General features: G+C 63.1%; 1 protein-coding gene across 4 annotated transcripts; it reads right to left on the bottom strand.

Moving 5' to 3' along the window:
- Positions 1–293: 293 nt before the first annotated feature.
- On the bottom strand, positions 294–22,993 carry TEAD3 (TEA domain transcription factor 3). 4 transcript variants are annotated; one of them, XM_036317124.1, is made up of 14 exons: positions 22,912–22,993; positions 13,239–13,490; positions 10,709–10,773; positions 7,200–7,262; positions 6,943–7,005; positions 6,161–6,172; positions 5,463–5,600; positions 5,329–5,378; positions 4,703–4,764; positions 3,409–3,542; positions 3,074–3,247; positions 2,156–2,296; positions 1,919–2,071; positions 294–1,770 (listed from the first exon to the last, which is right to left on the bottom strand). In XM_036317124.1, the coding sequence occupies exons 2-14, from the start codon at positions 13,243–13,245 to the stop codon at positions 1,657–1,659; spliced, it is 1,176 nt and encodes a 391-aa protein (XP_036173017.1). In that variant the 5' UTR covers positions 13,246–13,490; positions 22,912–22,993; the 3' UTR covers positions 294–1,656. The 4 variants fall into 4 exon arrangements, with proteins under 4 accessions (XP_036173017.1, XP_036173018.1, XP_036173015.1 ...); XM_036317125.1 differs by lacking the exons at positions 7,200–7,262; positions 22,912–22,993 and having other exon boundaries at positions 13,239–13,733; XM_036317122.1 differs by lacking the exons at positions 6,943–7,005; positions 7,200–7,262; positions 22,912–22,993 and having other exon boundaries at positions 13,239–13,377.
- Between the last annotated feature and the right edge of the window lie 466 nt (positions 22,994–23,459).

Below are 23,459 nucleotides of genomic sequence, written 5' to 3'. Positions count from 1 at the left end.
GTGTGTGTGTGTGTGTGTGAGAGAGAGAGAGAGAGAGAGAGAGAACAACAGGAAACCTCGGCAGGCTGGGCTGAGTTCAGTGTGCAACCCACGGCAGGAGGGGTGTGGATATGGAGAAAGGTTGAAGCTGGAAAGCGTTCATGGGACCCCAGAATCACACCTCTTTAGACTGAGGGTAGGGCTTGGGGGCCCCCGGAAAAGATGGGGGGAGGTGACACACCAGGACATAACCAGGGAGAGCCCCCCTGAAGCTGTTCCAACCCAGAGGCCTGGCACACAACTGGTCACACGACTAACCCACAAACAAATAACTTTAATTTCTCTTTCTGAGTAGGCCTTGAGGGCGCCTGCCCCAGCCCTGTGCCACGTTTATGATATAACCCATCACAGCTGGATTTAAAAAATACACAAAAATATATATAATATACATTATAAAACCTAGGTTGGGTTTGGAGGTGGCCTGAGCGATATGCAAACTGTGAGGACCTTCAGGAAGCTCAGGGGTGGGGTCAGGGCAGGGCAGGGCAGGGCACAGTACTTCATATGAAACTCATCGATGCCCGGAGGCCGGGCACTGAGGGGCCGGATGGTGGGAAAAGGCAGTGGGCAGGGTGCACCTTCAGTCCCAGAACGAGGTCTGGGGAGCTGCTCCAGGCAGGGAGACTGGCACCGGGAAGAGCAAGGTAGTGGCACTGCTGAGGGTTCACTGGGCAAGAGAAAATACCGAAGCCTGTGCGGCCTCTTGTGCCCGGGCCACAGATCTGCCCAGGGACTGGCATCTTCCTACCTGACCCTCCAACCTGCTTCTGAGCCTGGGCCTGCCCCTGGGGTCCTTCCCGTCAGGCGGCTGCTGGGGAGCCTGGCAAAGGATCTGGGCCAGGGCAGCGTGGGGGGAGTGGCGCAGGAGCCTCCCTCCCGGGGCCCTGGCTGGATGCTAGGCTGACAGAGGGCGCCCAACAGGTGTGAGTACCTGCTGCTCCCCTTCCCTGCTGGTCAGAGGCAGCGGCTCCCCGTGTCAGGGGCCCCAACCCGCCCCTCAGTGTAGAGCCCCTCCCCAGCCTGGGGCCGGTCCGAGGCAGGGCGGTGTGTAAACTGGGCTCCGGACAGGCAGCCCTGGTGAGAACTCCAACTCTGCCCCCCCCCCCACCCCCTCCAGACTCCTCATCTGTGACACCGAGACCCATGATTGCTTTGCAGGTCAGAGGATGGTAGGAGGCACTGGGCCTGGCACATGGCAGGTGCAAAGACAGTGTGGGCCTCTCTCTTCTCAGCGCAACCCCAGCTCCACACTCCTTCCTGGCCTCTGCACTCCGCCTCCCCTCCAGTCTCCCTCACCCACCTGTCCCAGCCCTGAGGGGCCAGTGGCCACACACACCTGAGCCAAAGGTGTCCTCCCATTCACTGAGGCTGGGCAGACCGAAGTGATGGTGGCTCGGCGACCCAGCCAGGCTGCCCCACCGCTGAGCCCCCTCCCTTCTCCCACAGTTAAAGCGCAGAACAGTGGCAGGGGGTGTGTGCTGGAGCAGGTGGGGAGGCCTCCTGGCCCTGGGCCGAGGCCTGGCAGGCAGATGAGTCCTCAATCCTGGACCCTGGGGTGCCAGGCAGGTGTGTGAGAAGAGGCTCGTCCTGGATCCTGGTGGTGGGGCAGAGGGCACCCTAGTCTTTGACGAGCTTGTAGACGTGGTGCTGGGCCCCGTGCTCGCTGGTGGAGACTTCGAAGACAAAAGCAATGACGAGCAGGGTCTCCTGGGAGTCGCGGCTGGTGACCACCTGGGGCCGGGCAGGAGGATTCAGGTTGGGCAGCGCAGGGCCTGGGAGTGCGGGCTGAGCTGCCCCTGCTCCCCTGGGGGCTCAGTCTCTTTCTCTGAGCAATGGGTCCGGCCTCCCCCGGACCCGCGAGCCCACACCAGCCGCTCACCTGCAGGATGGTGAAGTTCTCCAGGACGCTGTTCATCATGTACTTCTCCGGCAGGTGCTTCAGCTTGTGGATGAAGTTGATCATGTACTCACACATGGGCGAGCGGTGGATGCGGTACACGAAGCGCCCGTTCTCCAGCTGCGCGTACTCGGTCTGCGGAGAGGAGGCCTCGCTGGGGCCTGCTCCTGGCCGCGCCCCACCCCCTCCCCCATCCCCCCACCCCGGGACCCCACTCACCTCCACCTTCTCCACCACCTGCTTGCCGAAGGAGCACACCTTGGTGGAGACGCTGATGGTCATGCTGTCGGCTGAGCTGTACTGGGAGCTGACCCCGTAGAAGGCGCCCGGGCCCTCCTGGATGGTGCTGCTGAGGTCGGCCTGCAGGAGGGCGGGCGGCGTGAGCTGCTGGAGGCCCGAGCGAGGCTTCCGCCATCCCCGTGGGCGTCCTGCCCGCCGCCCCGGCACTGCCCACCGCCCAGGCACTGCCCACCGCCCCGGCACTGCCCACCGCCCCGGCACTGCCCACCGCCCAGGCACTGCCCACCGCCCCGGCACTGCCCACCGCCCCGGCACTGCCCACCGCCCCGGCACTGCCCACCGCCCAGGCACTGCCCACCGCCCCGGCACTGCCCACCGCCCCGGCACTGCCCACCGCCCCGGCACTGCCCACCGCCCCGGCACTGCCCACCGCCCCGGCACTGCCCACCGCCCAGGAACTGCCCACCGCCCCGGCACTGCCCACCGCCCCGGCACTGCCCACCGCCCAGGAACTGCCCACCGCCCCGGCACTGCCCACCGCCCAGGAACTGCCCACCGCCCAGGAACTGCCCACCGCCCAGGCACTGCCCACCGCCCCGGCACTGCCCACCGCCCCGGCACTGCCCACCGCCCAGGAACTGCCCACCGCCCAGGAACTGCCCACCGCCCCGGCACTGCCCACCGCCCAGGAACTGCCCACCGCCCAGGAACTGCCCACCGCCCAGGAACTGCCCACCGCCCCGGCACTGCCCACCGCCCAGGCACTGCCCCCCGCCCAGGAACTGCCCATCGCCCAGGCACTGCCCACCGCCCTGGGGAGAGAGGTGGCCAGTAGGGTGGGCCCGGGACTGCAGGTCTGGGGGAGGGGAGGGGCTGGGGGGCGCAGGGGCGGCTCACCCAGAACTTGACCAGGAAGAAGGCATTCGGGGGGCCTTTCTCGTACAGCTCCTTCAGTCCGCCCTTCTTCTCGGGGAACTTGTCGTAGATCTGACGCACGTCCACGGCCTCCAGGGGCGGGTCCGAGAAGGCGGGGTTTGTCTGGCCGATGTGCACAAACAAGTGTTTGCTGTACTGTGGGGAGGGCAGCAGCGGGTCAGGAGAGCAGGGGGCGCAGGGGGGTGGGGAGGGGGGAGGGCAGGGGGGGGCCTGTGGCTGCCCCACCCCGTGACCTAGCTGTGGCCCTGGACCGCCGCGGGGTCCCCTCGCCCCACCAAACACATTGAACACGTTACCGTGTCGGGGTCGCGCTGCACCTCCATGAAGGCGGAGTACTCGAGGAGCCGCAGGCGGGAGGAGGCGATGGTGCGGTCCTGCCACGCGGGTGCCGAGGCGGCGGCCGGGGGCAGCGGGGCCAGGGGCTCGTAACCTGGGGGTGGGGGGTGACCCTCGTGGGCGGGGTGCGTGGTCGCCCGCGCAGAGCCCTCTGGGGAGGCGGCCAGGCTGGACTCCCACGCCCCGCGGGGTGCCCTTGTGCCGTGTGCAGCCTGCCTGCCTGTGTGGGGCCCCGTGCGTACCTGGCGGGTTTTCCCTTAGTCACTGTTAGCGGGTGTTCAAGCAGAAAACAGACATGTCAAAGGGGAAAATAATAATTATCCTGCCCTGGCCAGTGTGGCTCAGTTGGTTGAGAGTCGCCCACGCACTGAGAGGCCGCGGGTTCCACTCCGGTTTGGGCACGTGCCCAAGTCTCCACTGGGCCCCCAGTAGGGGGCGCGCAGGAGGCAGCCGATGCGTGTTTCATCGATGTTTCTCTTTTTCCCTCTCCCTTCCTCTCTCTAAAATTAATGAAAACATTTTAAAAATTATCCAAAATCCCAACACTTAGAATGAAACTGTTAAGACTTTGGTGTATTTCCTAACAAGGATTTTATATACACACAGTCTATGAATGTGATGCTGTTGGTGGTGTGCACTTGCAGCGGAAGGGGGGGGATGACACTGTAAGGGGGCTACTCCTGGTCTGTCCCGATCCCTATAGATGCCACCCACTCCTCTCTCCCGGAGGGCACGGCCATGTGCGCGTACACACACACACACACACACACACACACACACACACGTTCACACATGGGCACACACGTGTTCACACATGGGCACACACATGTACTCACACACGGGCACACACATGTACTCACACACGGGCACAGACATGTGCTCACACATGGGCACACACACATGTACTTACACACGGGCACACACATGTGCTCACACGGGCACACACACATGTACTCACACACGGGCACACACATGTGCTCACACACAGGCACACACATGTACTTACACACGGGCACACACATGTGCTCACACACGGGCAAACACACATGTACTTACACATGGGCACACACATGTGCTCACACGGGCACACACATGTGCTCACACATGGGCACACACACGTGCTCACACCCGGGCACACACGTGCTCACACCCGGGCACACACACGTGCTCACACACAGTTGGGCCCAAGCGCTCGGAGCAGAGGGGCAGGTGCCCAGGGAAGGGCAGGCGGTGGCGGAGCCCCCGGGAACTTACTGCTGAGCGCCGGCGGCAGGGGCGGCTGGATGGGGTAGGCTGGCTGTGCAAAGGGCTTGATGCTGCAGACAGGAGCACAGCCTGGTTAGAGGGCCATCCCCTGCCCCACCCTCCATCCAGCCTAGTCACTTGGGTCTCGTCTGGGATCCCAGCAGAGAGCCACCAGCCCTAGCCTTTCTGCAGAGGCCCCGGCGTCTGCTGGCCGGCTTGCCTGCTCCACACTAACTTCTGTGAGATCCCGCTGCTCCCACAGCCGACGTGCACATTTAATACAGCGTCCCACCCTCCCGGGAGGCCGTGCTTAAACAGAGGGCGTTTCTGGAAGAAAGTCATCTGAGAACTGGAGGGACCGAGTACACTTGGCTGCTCGGCTGAGAGGTGAATTCAGAGACTGGCTGAATGAAAAATAGCTGAAGGACGGGTGACAAGGGGATGAGTGGGTTGACGAATGAATAAACACGTGAATGAACAGACAAGTGCATTAGCTCTCTTACTGGCGCACTCCATCCCTCGGCTTTTGAATTAAAAATGGCTCATTTGTTGCTGGAACCCTGATGAGAGGGGAAGCCTAGGTCGGCGGCTGAGGGAAAGCAGAGGGTGTGGGGAGGATGCACCAGGATACTCACTCCTGAGAGGGTCCGGGCTGCTGTCCCAGGAGAGGGGGGCTGCTCCAGAACTGCAGAGATGGGACAAAGCCAGAGGTCCCTCAGAATCTATGGTCCTCACCCCCCAGCCCCACCTCCCAGACCCCGCACCGTACCCGTGAGGAAGTGGAGAAGACGGCCTGGGGCAGCGGGGAGGGCGGGCTGAACTTGTTCTGTAGCACGCTGGCGGAGACGATCTGGGCAGAGGACATGGACGCCATGCTCTGGAGGGCTTTGTCCTTGGAGACCTGGTCCTAGGGGAGGGAGGCGCCGCATGAGGGCAGACAGGACAGGGCTTGCCCCAGGGCCCCCCCCCCAGGCTCTCGGGGCTCTGGAAGTCCATGTCTGGATTACAGCCCCAGCTCTGCTGTGTGGCCTAAGGAGGCCCTCGGCCCCTCTCTGGCCTGTCTCCTAAGTGTCCATCGCCCCTCTAACCACAGTGCACAGTAAGAAACAATTTTATTTCATTCTATAACCTAGCAGGTACCAAAATATGTCCCCCAATTTGTGTCATGCACTGTCATACTTTCTATTGTATTTTCTCAGTGGTTCTCAAAGTACGGTCCCGGACCAATCGCACCAGCATCGCCTGAAAGCTTGCTAAAAAGGCCAAGTTTCAGGCCCCGCTCAGGCCTCTGAATCAGAAAGCCTGGGGGTGAGGCCCAAAATGTCTCCACCAGCCCTGCTGGCAATTCTGATGCGTGCTAAGGTTTGAGAACCTGTCAGCTACACTGATCTACAATCCAGAATTTGAAAATTCTATGTTAGGTGCTCTCCCCCCGAGGTCCCCTAGGGGAGGGGCAGTGCTACTTACCAGGTTCATGGCCTGTGAAGGAGAGGGAGCATGATTAGAAGAGGCACAAATGAGGGCTATATGGGGGAGGGGGGGGGGGGAACGACTGTCTTCTCACCTCCCTCCACTCCACGCCCACCTGGCTCCCAGCTTCTGGGAAGCCCAGGGAAGCTGAGGTGGCTGTGGACCTCCCAGCCCCCCGCCCCCCCCCCCCCCACACCCTCTGCCACCCAGAGGCAGTGTTTCTAAGCTGGGGGTGCCCTGGACAGGGTAGGATGACGGAGGACAGGCTGGAGACCTAGATGGTGGCCCAAGCTGGTGTCCCTGAGGTCTGCTCATGTACCAGGCTGCTGGGCAGCTATGGGCAGAGAGAAGAAGATGCAGCCAGCAGGGGCCCTGACCAGGGTCCAGGCCGTGAACGCAGGCTCTGAGGTCCTCAGGCACAGGGCAGCCAGGACGGAGTGTCCAATGGAAGGAACGGCCACGCCCACACAATAGCTCTGCCGGCCCATGCGCTCCAGCGTCTCCCCCTGCCCTCCTGAAGTCCCCGTGCAATCAGCAAGCAGCAAAGGAGGAAGGAGGAAAAGGAAATCGGAGAAGAGAGGGGGCCTTCGGGGCCCAGATGGTCTCCCTCTCCTTCACTGAAGGACTGCTGTCCTGCTCGGTCTCCGGGGCCTGTGTAGCCTGCAGCGGCCTTTGGGCTTCTTGCTCCTCGGCCCCCTCCCTGTCCCGAGCTGGGGTCAGAGAGCAGCCACAGGCCTGGGCAGGGCCAGGGCCAGGCCAAGCGGCAAGGGACCCCATACCTTCAGCTTGGACTGAATCTCCCGAGATTTCCGCCTGGCTAGAACCTGCAAGTGGCTAGAGACCTGTAGAGAGAGAGAGAGAAAGAAAGAAAGAGCAGAGAGTGGAAGAAGAGGCAAGAACAGAGCTTCAGCCGGAAAAGAGGCACAGGGGGCCGGAGAGCTGGCCGAGGCCAAGGTCCGAGCGGTGCAGGCAGCGGTGCAGGTGCCGTGGAAAGGGGCCCAGGAGGGGCTGGAGGCCCCAGTCAGGTCCAACATACCTTGATGCCAACCTGGTACTCCCGCACCTTCTTCCGAGCTAGAACCTGTATGTGGCTGGACACCTAGGGGCCGCCCCGCGCCCGGCCAGAGAGGGAAACACACAGTGAGGAGGTGAGCTTGGTGCCACAGGCAGCAGCCGGCCCTCGTCTCTGGGAACAGGTGTAAGTGGGGGACTCTGGGGCCCCCGGGGGCAGACACTCGCAGCCCTGCCTGGCACTTCTGCTTTCCTCTTGGCCCTGTTGTGATCAAGAGCCTACGGGCTTCTAGGACCACCAGCTGTCCACTGTGCAAGGTACCCGTGGTGAGCGCTAAAGTCCGGCCCAAGCCCTGCGGTCACACTGTGTGCCCGGTGCAGGGCTGCATCAACCCCGAGGAAGAGCACGTGGACCTTTATTCCGCTCCCCCTCCCCCCCGAGGCTGACCAGAGCTAGCAATGGCATGTGTCCTGCTGGCCGTGAGAGTATATGTCCGGCCATCTTCTCTATAATCCTCCCCCACCCTCCATACCACCACCTCCATCTTCCAGTCACCGCACCCGCTCGCTGGCCACCGGCCAGGCCTGTCCTACTCCGCTTTGCTCACGCAGCTTCTTCCCCCAGCATGCCTCCCTTCTCCTTGGACCAATAAATGGCAGTAAACATAAAGGCACACAGTAGGAACTCTTAATTGTGTTTCTTTTCCAGCACCTCCTCCCTGAAGCCTTCCTCTCCAGCAAACCTGAGCTGGTCACGGTCAGGGTGGGTGTGCCACTGGCTGGTGCCACACACCCTTGACACTTGGAGGATCGGACCCTGAGCCTCAGGGAACCTAAATGCCACTTTCTCCCTGAAACACAAGGGAACACGTGGCTCCTCTAGGCACCTCACACCTTCATTCCCAGCCACTGCTGTTGGCTTTCCTTGCAAGGAGTCTTTATTCCCACAAAAAAAGTTTCTTTTCCTTTTTAATCACAGACTGAAAGTGACCACGTATCTGATGCTGGGCAGCCCCCATAGTACTTGGTTAGGACCCCGGCGGGTGCTCCTCACCCGCCTCAGACCATGCAAGGATCAGACACAGCTCAGCCAGACGACCGACCGTGGCGTGGCACGGCCGCAAGGGACGCTGACTGCGCACGCCTCCCGGGCTCCCAGCACTTTATCCACCACCCCGTCGGACTCCACAGCACCACTAAGAAGGCGGCACTAATATTATTCCGATTTGCAGATAATGAAACCAAAGCACAGAGAGGGTAGCAGCTTATCCGAGGTCACACAGCTGGGGGCCGGGCTGGGGGTCGAACCCAGGTGGCCTGACTCCAGAGGCCCTTGCTTCACCACAGGTGATGCTACCTGGGTTCTTTCAGCTCCCAATGGTCAGCTCTGCGACAGCTGGAAGTCACAGAGGACTTAATCCTAAGCGACATTTAGCTGGGTTTTTGCCATATGAAGGCACTATATTGCTACTCATTGTATAAATATCTGTAAAAAAACCAAAACTGCATTAAAAAAAAAACTGGCCCTAGCTGGTTTGGCTCGGTGGATAGAGCATCGGCCTGCGGACTGAAGGGTCCCAGGTTCAATTCCGGTCAAGGGCACATGCCCGGGTTTCAGGCTCGATCCCCAGTGGGGAGCACGCAGGAGGCAGCCAATCAGTGATTCTCTCTCATCACTGATGTTTCTATCGCTTCCTTCCTCTCTGAAATCAATAAAAATATATTTAAAAAACAAACAAACAAACAAAAACACTGAAACAACCCTGTCAGCGGCTTGCTCTTTGAGACACAAAAGCACACGCCTTGTCCTCACCACATGGGACAGCTCCCCGGCAAGGAGATATTAGATCCGGGAGTTAGAAGGGAAAATGAAGTTAGAGGAGTGCCGCCCCTGCAAAATGACGAAGGCCAGCGGTTTTTAAAGCTCTGAGCTTGCCGACAGCTGGTTTCGTTTATAATTAGTGTTTTATCATTTTATTTTATAATGAAAATAAAACTTCACTGGCCAGCCAGCCTTCACGGGATACTGGCCATGGGCAGGTATAACGCGGGCCCAGAAGGAAGAGGCTCTCTACCCGCTCTGGGCCTCGGGTGCCTCAGCCCCTTCCCCCCGACACACGTCCTATGAACATGTCTGTTGGGTGAGGCAGGACACGCACCTCCCGGCAGAGAGGCAGCAGGAGCTTGAACCCAGGGGTCTGACAGGCAGTGTTCCTCCTGCTCCCAGGCTCCAGGGAACAGGGCCCAGGGCCCAGGGCCCGTGAATGTCTGGTTCCCTGCTGCATCCCTCGTGCCTGGAACGCAGTAGGAGCTCAATCACTTGCTAAAGAAATAAATGCGGTGCGACCTGAGCTGCCCGAGGGCAGTGGCTCACAAATGCTCCCGCTGGGTACTGGACTCCGAACCTCCCTTCGAGGCAGTGGGTGGGACAGCTCAGCCTGTCTATGCAGCCCGGGAGGTGGGTGCAGGGCCCAGCCCACGCCGGCCCCAGCAGGGGGGTGGGGGGGAGTTTGAGGGTCAGAGGGGCCTCCACTCCTCCAGGAACCTGCCTCCAGGCTGCCTGTCTCCCGGGCAACCCCCCGGGCAACCCACCCGGAACAATTCCCTTCAGGTCTCCTGTGCACACGCTGCCCTCCCTGGACTGCCCGCCGCCCAGTCACCTCTCAGCTCATCGTGTTTTCCCATCCACCATCCCTACCCTCACCCCTGCCACTACCCCGGCCACCACTGCTGTTGCTCTAGGCCCCTGTCCGGCCCTAACCCATGGCCGGCTGCTCCAGCGCCAACATTCCTGCCCCCTGCCCCCAGCCACTCCTGCTCTAGTCCCTTCCACGGCCCCAGCTGCCGCCAGCGGGAACCTGTCCGTGGGCAGCTGAATCGCTCACCACTGGCCCTCCGTTCTTCCTTCCCCCCCCTCCCCCACTCTGCTGGCTGAAGGCTCTTTCCTGCCTAATGGGCTGAACCCTGGACCCACCACCTACCAGCAAGGCAGTTACTAAACTTCCCGTGCCTCAGTTTCCTTTTCTGTAAAACGGAGGGGACGGCTGTGCCTACCGCTAAGGCTGCTGTGAGGACCAAGGGAAGGAATAGCAAGTAGCTCTGTGCGGACTCACAGTTACATCTGTGTCCGACTTCCTCAGCCTGGAGAACCGCTCCCTCTCCTCCCTCTCCCGCCCGAAAATCCTTTCCCTTTAGGAAGCCTTCCCGCCCGCTCCTCCCCTCCCCTGCCCGGCCTGGGCTAGGAGCCTGCCCCACAGCGCACCCCCTGCACACGTCCATCCAGCCGTCTGTCCCCTGACTGGCCAGTGGGCCTCTCAGGGCAGTGACCATGGAGCTGCCACGGCTGCCCCGCGGCCGTATCATCGGTCACTGAACCACAAGTCTTAGGTGGGTGGTGGGTGGTCAGAGAAGCCAGTGGTGAGTGACGATGCAGCTCGAGGGGGTGTGAAGTGGCACAGAGAGGGCGGGGCGGGGCATGGGGACGAGGGGCTGAGAGCGTGCAGGCAGGGCGGCCTCCACAGCAGCAGTCTCTACCTGCTTTCTCGTCCGGGTCTTGCCCGTCCTCAGTTTAATATAGCGCGCGATCAGCTCGTTCCGACCTAGATGGGCGAGAGAGAAAACAGTGGCTGGTGGCTGGAGGCTGGACCCACACCAGGCCCTTTCCCCCTCCAGCCCCCACCTCAGGGCACAGCAGGGCAGCCAAGGGTGCTGGGAGGCCCCAGGTGCTCCCCCACCCTCCAGGGCCTGGGGCCTCTCCCTGGGGGAGGGGGACAGGGGCAGCGGAGGGAGGGAGGGAGGGAGGGAGTCAGACCCATGTCAGGCGGCTGGACAGGTGTCCCTGCAGGACAGACAGGGGCAGGTGTGGCCCCAGGGCAGGAAGCTGGGCCCCTCACTCCCAGCCCCAGCAGCTTTCTTCCTCCAGGGCCTGCCACCAGCTGCAGACCTCTGAGTGCAGACCCCATGAGGGAGGCCTGGCCGGGGTACCCCTGTGAGGGAGGCCTGGCCGGGGTACCCCGTGTGAGAGGCCTGGCCGGGGTACCCGTGTGAGGGAGGCCTGGCTGCGGTACCCCCTGTGAGGGAGGCCTGGCCGGGGTACCCCTGTGAGGGAGGCCTGTCTGGGGTACCCCGTGTGAGGGAGGCCTGGCCAGGGTATCCCCTGTGAGGGAGGCCAGTCTGGAGTACCCTTGTGTGAGGGAGGCCTGGCCAGGGTATCCCCTGTGAGGGAGGCCTGTCTGGGGTACCCCGTGTGAGGGAGGCCTGTCTGGGGTACCCCGTGTGAGGGAGGCCTGTCTGGGGTACCCCTGTGAGGGAGGCCTGTCTGGGGTACCCCCTGTGAGGGAGGCCTGTCTGGGGTACCCCTGTGAGGGAGGCCTGGCCGGGGTACCCCCTGTGAGGGAGGCCAGTCTGGGGTACCCCTGTGAGGGAGGCCTGTCTGGGGTACCCCTGTGAGGGAGGCCTGTCTGGGGTACCCCCTTTGAGGGAGGCCTGGCCGGGGTACCCCCTGTGAGGGAGGCGTGGCCGGGGTACCCTGGGTGAGGGAGGCCTGGCCGGGGTATCCCCTGTGAGGGAGGCCTGTCTGGGGTACCCCCTGTGAGGGAGGCGTGGCCCGGGTACCCTGGGTGAGGGAGGCCTGGCTGGGGTATCTCTGAGTGAGGGAGGCCTGGTCGGGGTACCCAGTGTGTGTGTGTGTGTGTGTGTGTGTGTGTGTGTGTGTGAGGGAGGCCTGGCCGGCTGCTGTCTTCTCAGTGGCCATGTGTCTGCAATGGCTGGGCTGGTGCCTGCCTGGCTGCCCTTCCCTGGGGAGGCCCTGGACAAGTCCCTTCCCTTCTCGGCTACAACAGGCAGGAGGCCCGTGGCCTCCCAGCACCTCCTACACGGACAGTCTGTGTCAAGATGTGTCACTGAGCCTGTCACCCATGTCGCAGGTTACCAGTGGCTGCGCCCTGAGACACACCTGGCCTGTCAGTCTCAGGGTGGGGGACTGCGCAGGGGGACTTGGCCCAGGAGAGGGGTGCTCGGGGCACATGACTAATTGCCTGTCAGCATCCTCAGGGTGTATACTCCTTACCCCCCAAATCCAGGCCCCTCACCTCCAGTCTCCCCAGAATGGCCACATTCTTCAAATTCCTTTTTGATGACAGAACCAGCCCCACCGCTCCTCCCTTCCTGCCCCTCTCCACCCCCTCCCTCCACCCCATCTAAAAATACCCGTGGGGCTGCCCCACCACGGGGAGGTGGCAGTGGGGCCGGAGCTCCCGCCGTGGAACATCTGCCTGCACAGTGGCCTGGCGAGCTGTGCTGGGGTGGGTGTGGCAGCGGGTGGGGCAGGGGACTCCAGGCCTCAGCTGCCTCCTTCCTACGCGCCCTGGTGCTGGGTGCTGGGAGGGAGAGGCTGGGCCTCCTCACTTAGCCAGGCTGCCAGGGAGGGTTGGAGGGAGCTGGCAAGGAGCCAGGCCAAGAAGGGTTGAGTTATCCCAAAAATGCCACTCGGGGAGAGCCCTCAGCACTAGGCAAGAGGGGGCACTCCCTTCTGGAGGCAGCAGGTGGGCAAGGTGGCAGAGAGCCCCAGAGGGGGAGGCCGGGGAGGGCCTGAGGCATGAGCCATCCCTCCAGCCCTCTTCCCAGCACAGCCCCTTCACGGTGGCTTCCCACCAGCCTGCAGGCCTCCCCCTCACTCCCGCCCTAGGCCTCACCCCTCAGGCTCCCCCACATCCTGCCACCAGGGAAGAACCCTCTCCCAGGCCTCGCCTGGAGCACACTGGACTGACCCAGTTTCCTGGGCCCACTGAGTCACCCCGAAACCTCCAGGGGCAGTGGGCAGGAGAGGAGAAGCGGATGGGGTGCAAGGTGTGAGCCACGCGCTGGCGGAGGGGCAAGCCTGGCGTGTTTATGAGGAGGATCCAGACACACAGGCTTGCACGCACCGACTCGCCCGCCCAGCGGCTGGCAGCCTTAGGACTGGCCCAAACCGGTTGGGTGAGGGGGCAGAGAGCAGGGGGCGGGGCGGAGGGCCAGCTGCTTCCCCAGCCCTCAGTGTCCCAGCCCCACGCCTCCCCACACGCACCGTACATCTTGCCCTCGTCCGACAGGATGATCTTGCGGCGGCCGCAGGGCGGGTAGATGGCCAGCGCCTCCTGGAAGCTCTGCTCGATGTCCGGGCTCCACACGCCCTCCGCATCGTTGTCCAGCCCCTTGTCCAGGCCCTCGGGCCCATCCTCCCGGGCTTCCCCGGGGCTGCTGCTGGCGGTCCAGCTGTTGGACGCTATTGTGCTGGTTTCTCTGGGCTCTGGGCCTGAGCCCACTGGGCAGCCTGAGCCTGGGGGGCAGACGAGAGGGTGAGGGCCAGGGTCCTCCCAGGCCACAGCCACCTCCCCGCCAGGGGCAGGCGCTCGGGGCGAGGCGGAGGTCACCAGAGGTGAACTCAGTGCTGTGTGACCTGGGAGGGGTGAGTTCGCCTGTCCGACCCCTGGTCCTGTAAAATGAGGAAAGGGTCTCCCTGAGGTTGCGAGGGTTGAAATTGGATCGTGACAAGTGCCAACCACAATGCCTGACTCAACACTCGTGGTCAACAACAACAATGCCTTCTAGCTACACAGCCCGTTCACTCAGTCCCAGAATCCAAGGCAGGGGGCAAGGCGTGATGCCCATCTTCCAGGTGAGGAAAACCGAGGCTCGCCAGGTCACACGGCTGTCAAAGGCAGCAGGATGGGCAAGGGGAGAAGGGTCGGAGGGGCAGCCCAGGTGTCTGCAGCTCTGAGGGGCTCCTGCCAGCTCCTGCTTCCTGTCTCGGGGATCCCCAGCCCTCCTTCTCCCCCAGCATCCCTGCAACCCTACTGAGGACCTGCTGGGGGTGAGGAAGGGTGAGGCTTGCCTTGCCCAAAAGGTAACTCTCGAGAACCCTGCTAAGGAGCCCAAACTTGGGGCAGAAGTGCCCCCGGAATTGCAGGAGAGCCGCTGGCTGGCAAGGGAGCAGCCCAGAAGGTGCCTGGCCAGCAGCCTTGCTCAACCCCACCCGCTCCTCCATCCCACTTCCTGTTCCCGCACCTCTGGGCCTACAGCAGCCCATAAACCACCCACATGCCCGCCCCTGTCCTGGCTCACATCGTGGACGGGCCAGGCTCTGTAAACTCCGAGTTCCCTGCAAACAGAGTTCCCTGCAAACGCCAGGCTGGTTGTTAATTTAGACCACACCCACCCAGTCCCAGTCCACCCTCCCCCCCCCCCTAGGGAGCCCCAAGCCCTCCCCCCATCAGCCTCGGGATCTGCATGCCCAGGGTGCTGGGATGGCTAGATCCTGGGGCTTCGCTCTGGGCTGTAGGGCAAGCAGGGGCAGGGCAGGAATGTGGGGGACCCCCTCAGAAACCAGGAAGGGAATCCCCCCCCCCCCCCCGCCCACCGCAGACATGAATTCCAGGTCCTGCTGAATGGGTGGAGGTCTCCCCGTGGGGACACCTGTTGGCTTGGGAAGCTTGAAGGAGGTGGCTAGTGCCAAGGGATGGGAGGGCCCGGGGAGCCTGCATGTCACATGGATACAGAGTGTAGACTTAATGCTGCTACTGACGGCAGCACCTGCCAAAAGGCAGGCCCTGTTCTTGTGTGTACACACACGGACTCATGTAATTCTCACAGTAACCTCTGGGACAGATACTGTGATTGCTCCCACTTTACATATGAGGAAACCAATGAACAGAGAGGTTAAGCAACCTGCTCAAGGACACCCAGCTAGGAAGTACTAGAGCAGGTTCTGAACCCAGGCAATCTGGCTCCAGTCTCTTACCCAAGGGATGGGGCTGAGAACTCCAGCACCTGTGCTAGGGAGGAAGCCACGTTGTCATGGCAACCACTCTGAGCGTCCCAGTGGGGTCCAGACCAGGGGCACCCTTAAGCCCAAGTGGCTGGGGCAACTTCAGGGACCCCGGCACTGCTGTAGCCCTCTCGGGAGGGCTCCGGGGCAGCCAGCAGAGGCAGCCACACACTGTGCCTCAGGTCTCCACCCCAGGACCGTGTCCCCATCGCAGCCTCACCTCAGCCCCCAGGCCAAGTTCTGGGAGTAAAAATGTGGGGGAGCAGGGACCTGGGGACGCAGAGACTCCTGCACTAAAGCAGCCGGAGCCCAGGACTCTCCCCAGGGTGACGCTGGCACAGCCGTCAGCAGGAGGCAGGAGGGGGCTGCAGTGAGCTGGGACCCTCTACCCAGTCTCAACCCATCTCCCCGCCAAGCCTCCCTGCGGCCTCGCTCAGAGCAGTGGAGGCCCAGGGCATGGGGGCCCCTGGCAGCCGACTTTTCAAAGCAACTTGCCTGCCTCCCCCAAGTCTCTGTCCGCCTCCCCCCACCCAGGCGGTGGCCCCCCTCCCGGGTGATGTCAGGCCCGCCCCGCCCCCCGCAGGAGCACTGTGGCCAAATATGGCGAACACAGCAGCTCGGGAGCTGGGACAGACGGGGGTGGGGCGGCCCTGGCTGGGACCGCTGGCAGCTGGTGAGGGGGAGGGGGTGGCTGCAAGGACAGTCAAGGAGAGGCGAGGACCCCCGTGGGTCCCCCCCCTCAGGCTCCCGGGCACAGGCAAGCCCCTTTTCCAGGAGCTCTGGTGTGGCAGAGGCACCCACACGCGCACAGGCGACCCCAGCCGCAGCCATGCACAGCGGCGCGTGTGTGCAGGTGTGCTGTGCGGGTGCCGGGGGACACCCACCGAGAATGTGTGCCCGGCTGAGGCGTGCCCATGGGCAGTGGGCACTGAACTGGGGTTTCCATGGCACACCCGGGAGGGCCAGCCTGGGTCTGGAGGCTGCTCTGGCCCCCAGTTACGGCTGTGGGGTGAGGCCCGAGGCCAGTGTGTGCCGCCTCCTCTGCTTAGACCCCAGACACGGGACCCAGCCGGGGTGGGGGAGGCTCTCGGCAGCTGCAGGGGCTGGATGGATGTGGGGCAAATGTGGGGCTCAGTGTGTGGGCTGAGAGGGCAGGCCTCCTGGGTGGCAGCCCCAGCCCAGACTCGGGTCTCATCTCCCTGTACAGGCAGGGTTGGGGGGGGGGTGGCGGTTCCCCACCCCAGCCCCAGCTCCAGCCCCCACCCCATCCTTACTCGCCCAGGTGGCTAGAACCGCTGCCTTGCTGGGCTTTGCCACCAAGAGGGGAGAGAAGAAGAAAGACCTGAGTGAGAGACAAGGCGGGTGGAGCTTGAGATGGGCTGGAGGGGAAGAGGGAGAGTCTGGGGGCGTTTGGAGCGGGGTATAGAGAGGAGGGGGATTAGAGGGTCCGGAAGGGGAAAGATCCATGAACTCAGATACAGGAGTGGGCAAGCTAGGTAGGGGGTAGGGGGTAGGGGGTAGGAGCCAGAGGACAGAGGAGAGGAGAGGAGAGGAGAGGAGAGGAGAGGAGAGGAGAGGAGAGGAGAGGAGAGGAGAGGGGAGGGGAGGGGAGGGGAGAGGAGGGGGACAGAGGAGCGAAGAGGAGGGGAGGAGAGGAGGACAGAGGAGGGGAGGAGAGGAGGACAGAGGAGGGGAGGAGAGGAGGACAGAGGAGAGTAGGACAGAGGAGGGGAGGGAAGAGGAGGGGGATAGAGGGGAGGAAAGAAGGGAGTGAAGGGGAGAGGTGATGAGAACAGAGAAGAAAGAGGAGGGGAGGGGTGAGGAGGAGAGAGGGGAGGGGAAGGCAGGGGAGTGGAGGGTGGAGGGTGGAGGGGAGGGGAGGGCAAGGGAGGGGTGAGTAGGGGAAAAGGGAGGGGAGTGGAGGGGGGAGGGGAGGGGAGGCGAGCAGAAAAGAAAGAAAAACAAATGGCAGAAAGACCCAGAGGCCAGGGGAGACCTAGAAAGAAGGGAAGGCCACTCTGGGGGCTGGGGTCAGCCACAATGCCATGTCCAGGACATCCCCATCCCTGTCCCATCTGCTCCTCCCGCCTCCTCACAGACAACCTCCCACCCGACCTCCCCCAGCAGAGGCCGCATTGCCATGGGCCGGACCTCCTGTGGTCCCATCTACCTTTACCCTCAGTCTGACCAGCGGCCCTCAGGCTCAGAGGTCAGAGGTGCGCTGGGTGGTGCAGGGATGGGAGCTAGGCTGGGTGAGCCGGCCCGGGCCGGGGAGATAAGGGGCACCTTGCGGCCCACTCCCTGTCCTGGGGCCAGGCCTGCTGGAATAACTGGCTGGACAGCTCCAGGGACGGAGGCCGAGCTGGGGCTGCTGCAGAGGCACCAGGCCCCCAGCCTATGGCCCCTCGGCCTCCAGACCTCGGCTTGGGCTCCCCTCTGCCCTGGTGGACGGGCAGGCAGACAGGGCAAGTCCAGGCGGGTGTCCCCCACATTTATTCCTCCCCTGGCACCAGCCCACTGGGCGGACACACCGCACCTGGTGGCCCTGCTGGGTCTGGTGGCTGGCAGCGTCCACTCTTGCAGGCACCCCAGCCCCTCAAAGTGTGGGAAGATGACTGAAATCAGCGTTCCATCCTGAATCCCACCCCAAACCTGGGCTGGGCTGGCCGGCCAGGGGGTGAGGAAGGGGAGGCGGTGGATGAGAGCTAAGGGAGCCTCCCCATGCTCCCCCTCCTCCCCACCCAGCCCACAGAGAGGCCAGCTGTTCTCCAGCTGCCGGAGCCTCCCACCCTCAAAGTGGCCCAGCTCTAGCTGAGACCCGAGAGTGGGGAGGGATGGGGGTGATGGTGCCTCCCCCAGCTCCCGTCCAAGGACCCCCAGGGACCCTGCCAAGTGGCCACACCCTCTAGGCTGGGGAGGGAGCTCCCTCCCCCTGGAGCAGGGTCGGGTTTTTACAGGAGGAAGCAATTTGCAGAGTCAACTAGGAGGGGGTGGGGGCCTCCTCCCCTCTCCCCCTTATTAATGTGCTTCCAATTTGGGAATCAAGACCCGCCCCCGCCCCCCCTACGCAGGGCACAGCGGCGGCTCAGGGAGCAGAGGAACCCCAGGCTCCCTTCTCCAAAGCTGGCCCCAAAGTCAGCACCCTGCCCCCCACCCGCAGTGTAGGAGGGTGCGAGGGTAGGGCGGGCCCGTTCCTACTCCTCCCTTCACCCCCACCCCGAGATTCTGTCCTGTCTCCTCATCTTGTCCATCTCCAGCCAAGGCCTGTGTCCGCGTTTAGGGGGAACAGAGATACAGCTAGTGGGTAACTTGGGAAACTGGATCCCACAGTTCTCAATTCACACGCCGTGCCCCCCACTCGGGCCGCCTGCACCCCGGCCCGAGTCACCCGCTAGTTGCCAGCAGTCAATCCCCCCCCCCCCCACCACGAGAGTCGCGATGTGATGTCTTCCAGAGACACCGGGCTCGCCGCCCCCCCCCCCCCCCCCCCCCCGGCTCCCGCTACACACACTGACCTCACATTCGCTGCCACCGGCATCGCTCTCCTCTGCTTTTCATTTTATTGTGATAAGAAATATACAATATAAAATCTATGATTTTAACAATTTTTAAAATCTTCACCCGAGAATGTGTTTCATTGATTTGTTTTGTTTTGTTAATCCGCACTGGAGGATACTTTTCCATTGCTTTTTGGAGAGAGTGGAAGGGAGAGGGAGAGGGAGAAACAGAGAGAGAAACATCGATGGGAGAGACACATTGATTGGTTGTCTCCCGCACTCGCCCTGACCCGGGGCGGGCGGGGATTGAGCCTGTCACCGAGGTACTGGAATGGAGCCCGGGACCCTTCAGCCTGAGGGCCAATGCTCTAACCACTGCGCGCCCGGCCAGGGCCGATTTTAACCATTTTTTAAAAAATATACTTTTATTGATTTCAGAGAGGAAGGAAGAGGGAGAGGTAGAAACATCAATGATGAAAGAGAATCATTGATTGGCTGCCCCCAGCACACCCCACACTGGTGATCAAGCCCGTAACCACAGCATATGGCCTGACTGGAATCGAACCATGACCTCCTGGTTCATAGGTCGACACTCACCACTGAGCCACAGCGGCCAGCCTTAACCATTTTTAAGTGCGCAGTTCAGTGGCATTAAATGCATGCCTTCTTGTTTTTAAGTCATCTTTTTGAAGGTCCCCCACACAGCGCCACATGCACTGAGACCAGGCCCCCAATCTGTCACACGGCCCCACGCCACGCCTGGCACAGCCCTGCAGGATGCCGCCCACACTGTCCTACAGCCCCAAACAACCCCAGACAGTGACCACCCACAGAGGCGCCTGTCACCCCCGTCCCTCACACGCAACGCCAAGCCGTTTCCCTGGTGCTGTTCCTGCACACCTTCCTTCACACGCAGCCTCCACAGCGCTGAGCGCGTCCACTGCGCCGACGCGGCCCTCCATGTCCTGGTGTCTCACACACACTCACACTCACTCACACGCACACAGTCATACTCACATGCACACAGTCATACTCACGCACACTCACACACACGCACACACTCACTCACACTCACACTCACATACACACAGTCATACTCATGCACACTCACACACACGCACACACTCACTCACACTCACACTCACATACACACAGTCATACTCACGCACACTCACACACACTCACTCACTCACACTCACACTCACTCACATACACACAGTCATACTCATGCACACTCATACACACTCACACACACACTCACACTCACACACACTCACACACACTCACTCACACCCCCCATACCATCAGTTTTTCTCATACAAAATGTCATATACACCTGGGATCCTTCCCCAGATCTCCACCAAAAATCCTACACAAAAACAAAACAAAGTGTCACACACACAGACCATGAGAGTCCTATACACTGAGACCATCTCACATGCTGTGCGCACACGCAGCATCATAAGCGGCCACGCCACAGCGCCCTGGGTCACACAGAATTACTCATTCTACTCTGACACGCACAGCGTCACCCCATCGCTGTGTCCCTCACACACGCAGAGCATCACAATCCCACCCAGGGCCAGACTCAGGCTCCCCCGATGGTCCGGAGCCAGCGTCTCTCCTAAACACACCCGTGAGCACTCAGCCACACTCACCATCATCACACAGGTTCGCCCATGTACATGCAGTGCAGTCACACAGACATGTCACATACAGGCTCTCGTGCATCTGTCCAGCCTCGCACGCAGCCGCGCACACAAACTGGTTGTGCCTGGTTCGCTCGTGCCCGCACCCACCGCACAGACTCCCCCAGTGTCCCCTGGGTTTCTCGCGCACGCCTCCAGCGGCACCCACAGTTGCACTCTTTTCCCGCTATCGCTTCCTGTCCTCTCGGGCCTGGCAGGGAGCACAGGAAGCAATCAGCTCTCTAGGAAACCTCCAGGCTGGGGCTGCGGGGATCCCAGGGAGAGAATTCTCCCTGCCCACGGCCTCCTGCGGGGACCCTCTCCATCCTGTGTTTTCCCCGAGGGGCAGCCCCTCTCCTGCAGCCAGCCCGAGGCTGGCACCACACCAGGAGGAAGGGGAGGTCAGGGCAAGGCCATGGGGACAGAGCGGGGGTCACGTGCTGACCTCTGCTCCAGCTCTGACCAGGGAAGCTCCCGCCATGGCCCCAGGGCTGCCCCGAGGAGGTCCGCAGAGACCTGGGTCCTCAAGGCCACCCCTGGGACCTCCAGCTTCTGCAGCCTCCATGTGGGAAGAAGAGGGGGTGACCTCCACGCCACCTCCACAGAAAGCTGCAGTATTTAGAGCCATGACGGACGCCAGCTCCCCGGCCTGGTGCTACCAGCACCCTTCCCTACCCTTCTCAGAGCTGAAGCCTCTGTCCCCTGCTCCTCCTGAGTGCGGAGATGGGCAGGGCTGACACCCTTGCAGCTCAACACTGAGGCCTAAGGAGTTGGGGGTCGGGAGCCAGGCGCAGGGCCCTCTACCCAAGTGGCCTCTGATGCCACTCATCCCATCCCGCTTGCCAGACCCCATGGCCACTTCAGCGGGCAAGTTCCCCCACTCCACCTGGCTTCCCTGTCCCTCGAGCCCTGCTGCCTGCAACTACTGTGGCCACGCTTACCTGGTTCAGCTTCTCCTCAGTCACCCCTGGCTTGTCCTCGCCTTCTTGCTAAGACCACAGGGTCACCCATGACCTCTCCAGACCACACAGGTTCCAGTTCCATAATGGGAGGGGCGGAAGGCTGAGTGACAGAGCCTCCGGGAGGGGCTCAGAGAAAAGGGACCTGGGAAGCCACTGTTCCCAGCAGGGAAACTGAGGCCTGACAAGGCCCACCAAGATGACACCGCTGGCTCAAGTCCAGTTGGGACCAGATATCGAATTTCTAGGCTTCCTCTGTGAGATGTTTCATTCTAGTTTTAATATTTCCTCATCTGGTAGAATGTACCAGGTTCTGAGGGTGAGGGCAGGAACAGGGCCCAGGACACACACACACACACAGCTCCGTCCTGCCAATCACTGACCATCCTACTCAGTGTTCCCCAGCCCAAATGCCTAATTAACATTAATTACTGTCCCCTGTCTAGGGGGCTAGGGGAAGGCCCCAGGTCAGACTCCCATTGGCTCCAGCCTCTCTCGGAGGGGGGCATCCGGGGCCCACGAAGTCACCCTCAACACAACACTATTTCATAGGAGATACATCTGCCCACTGAGTGCGCGGGGGCCCAGCGTTCCACGGAAACACGTCCTGGGTTGACACCCCTTGGAAAAGGAGCTACAAATACCTGGAAGGGAGGGGGACGTAGCTCTCCCAAATCTCCAGCTTTTGGGGACTTGGATTTCCCTTCTTGCCCCAGGCTGCCCCCCGCTTTCTGGTCAAGGAGGCCTCCCTCCGGGGTGGATCGCGCCTCCCTAGAACCAGGCCACGGAAGGCAGGACACAGTGCGCCGTGGGCTGCCCAGCCCCCAGCCCTACCCCTGATCTCCCGGCTACAAGTCCAGGCCTGACCTGCTTCTGCCTCTACCTGGAGAGGGAAGACACACAGAAGACTCCCCCCGGCCCCACTCGCACTTGTCCGGAACGAATCTCTCAGCCCTGGGTCCGGGCCGCTCTCCTAGAAAGGGGACCGAGCGGGGTCTCCATGACAGGGCCTGGCCGGGCTGGAGGCGGGTGCAGACCGGCATCCCGCCCTCCCTCCCCCGGCAGGAGTAAAGGGATCGGCCGACGTGGTGATGGTCAGGACGAGCCGCCTTCAACCCTAAAGCCTAGACCAGGGCTCTGAGAAAGCGTGGCGAAGAGAAGGCCCCAAATCCAGCCGCCTTCGGAGCGGGGCGCGCAGCGCTCAGGGCAGAACCTCCCCGGACACAGGCGCGGAGCCGGAGGGCACGCAGGCCCCTGCGCCCCGGGGGCACAGCCGGGCGCAGCCTGGCCCCGACACCCCCCACGCCCCAGCGCAGCCGCGGGAGCGGGCAGCGCGCGGGAGCCGGGCGCCGAGGCCGGCGGCCTGTGCGGCTGGGCCGGGCGGGCTCCGGGAGCGCGAGCCTGAGTCCAAAGGGCGGCGCGGCCCGGGGATGGGCGCCCTGGGTACGAGAGCCTCCGTGGCAGCCCCCCGAACCGTGCCGGCCCCGGGCCCCTGTCCTGACACCCCAGAGGCGGACGCTGGGACAGCTGATGGCAGCGGGGCCACCTCTCGGCTCCCCGACCTCCCCGACCAGCTAGTCCCGGTCGCGGCGGGGTGCTGGTGGGCGGGGCTTCCCGGAGAGCTCCCCCCCTTCCCTCTAAACTTCCCGGCACCCAAATCCGGGGCTCCGGCTCGGGGTGGACAATAGTTCAGGGGCCCAGCCCCCCTGGAATCCCCATTCCCAAATCACAACCGACCGACCCACCCGCCACCTCTCCCCGCGGGGCCTCCGCGGTGCCCGCGGCTTACCTGGTCCGAGCTGGCGGGGGCGCTCCGCCGGGCGCTGCCGGGCCGCGGGCCGCGGGGCCGGGAGGGGGTCGCGGGGAGGGGGTCGCGGGGAGGGTCGCGGGGAGGGTGCCGACCGGAATGTGCGGAATGAGCCGGACGCGAGCGGGAGGCGCCGGGCGCGGAGGAGGGAGCGAGCGGGACGGAAAGTTTGTGTTGAAGAGCCCGGCGGGGGGTGGGGGCTGCGGGAGGGGGCGGGGCGCGGGGCGGGGCGCGGGGCGGGGCCGGAGGGGGGCGTGGCCGCCGCACCGGGGCTCCCGCCGTCGGTCCGCCCGGGCTTCGCTGCGCGACTCCAGCCGCTGCCTGCGCCCGGCCGGCGGGGAGCGCTCCCGGCGCCACCGGAGAGTGGGGCGTCGGCCTGGGCGGGACCGAGGGCGGCGCTCCCGCTGAAGAGCGAACTCCCGTCGGGGTCGGGGTCCGGGGTCGGGGTCCCCTGTCGGGATCCCGAGGCGCCCAGCCTCCGGGATCCCTACCCCCACCCCGCGCGAGCCGAGGCGGGCTACCCTCCCGCC

The sequence above is a fragment of the Myotis myotis genome, unplaced genomic scaffold (genome assembly GCF_014108235.1).
Source record: "Myotis myotis isolate mMyoMyo1 unplaced genomic scaffold, mMyoMyo1.p scaffold_m19_p_7, whole genome shotgun sequence".
NCBI lineage: Eukaryota > Metazoa > Chordata > Mammalia > Chiroptera > Vespertilionidae > Myotis > Myotis myotis.
This window is presented reverse-complemented; position numbering and strand designations above follow the sequence as displayed.

Excerpts from the sequence above, each read along its gene's own strand:
- TEAD3 (XM_036317124.1), bottom strand. Across the intron at positions 3,543-4,702 it reads CCTGCCGCCGGCGCTCAGCA|GTTACGAGCCCCTGGCCCCG; the intron begins GTAAGTTCCCGG and ends CCCCACCCCCAG. Across the intron at positions 3,248-3,408 it reads TGCAGCGCGACCCCGACACG|TACAGCAAACACTTGTTTGT; the intron begins GTAACGTGTTCA and ends CCCTCCCCACAG.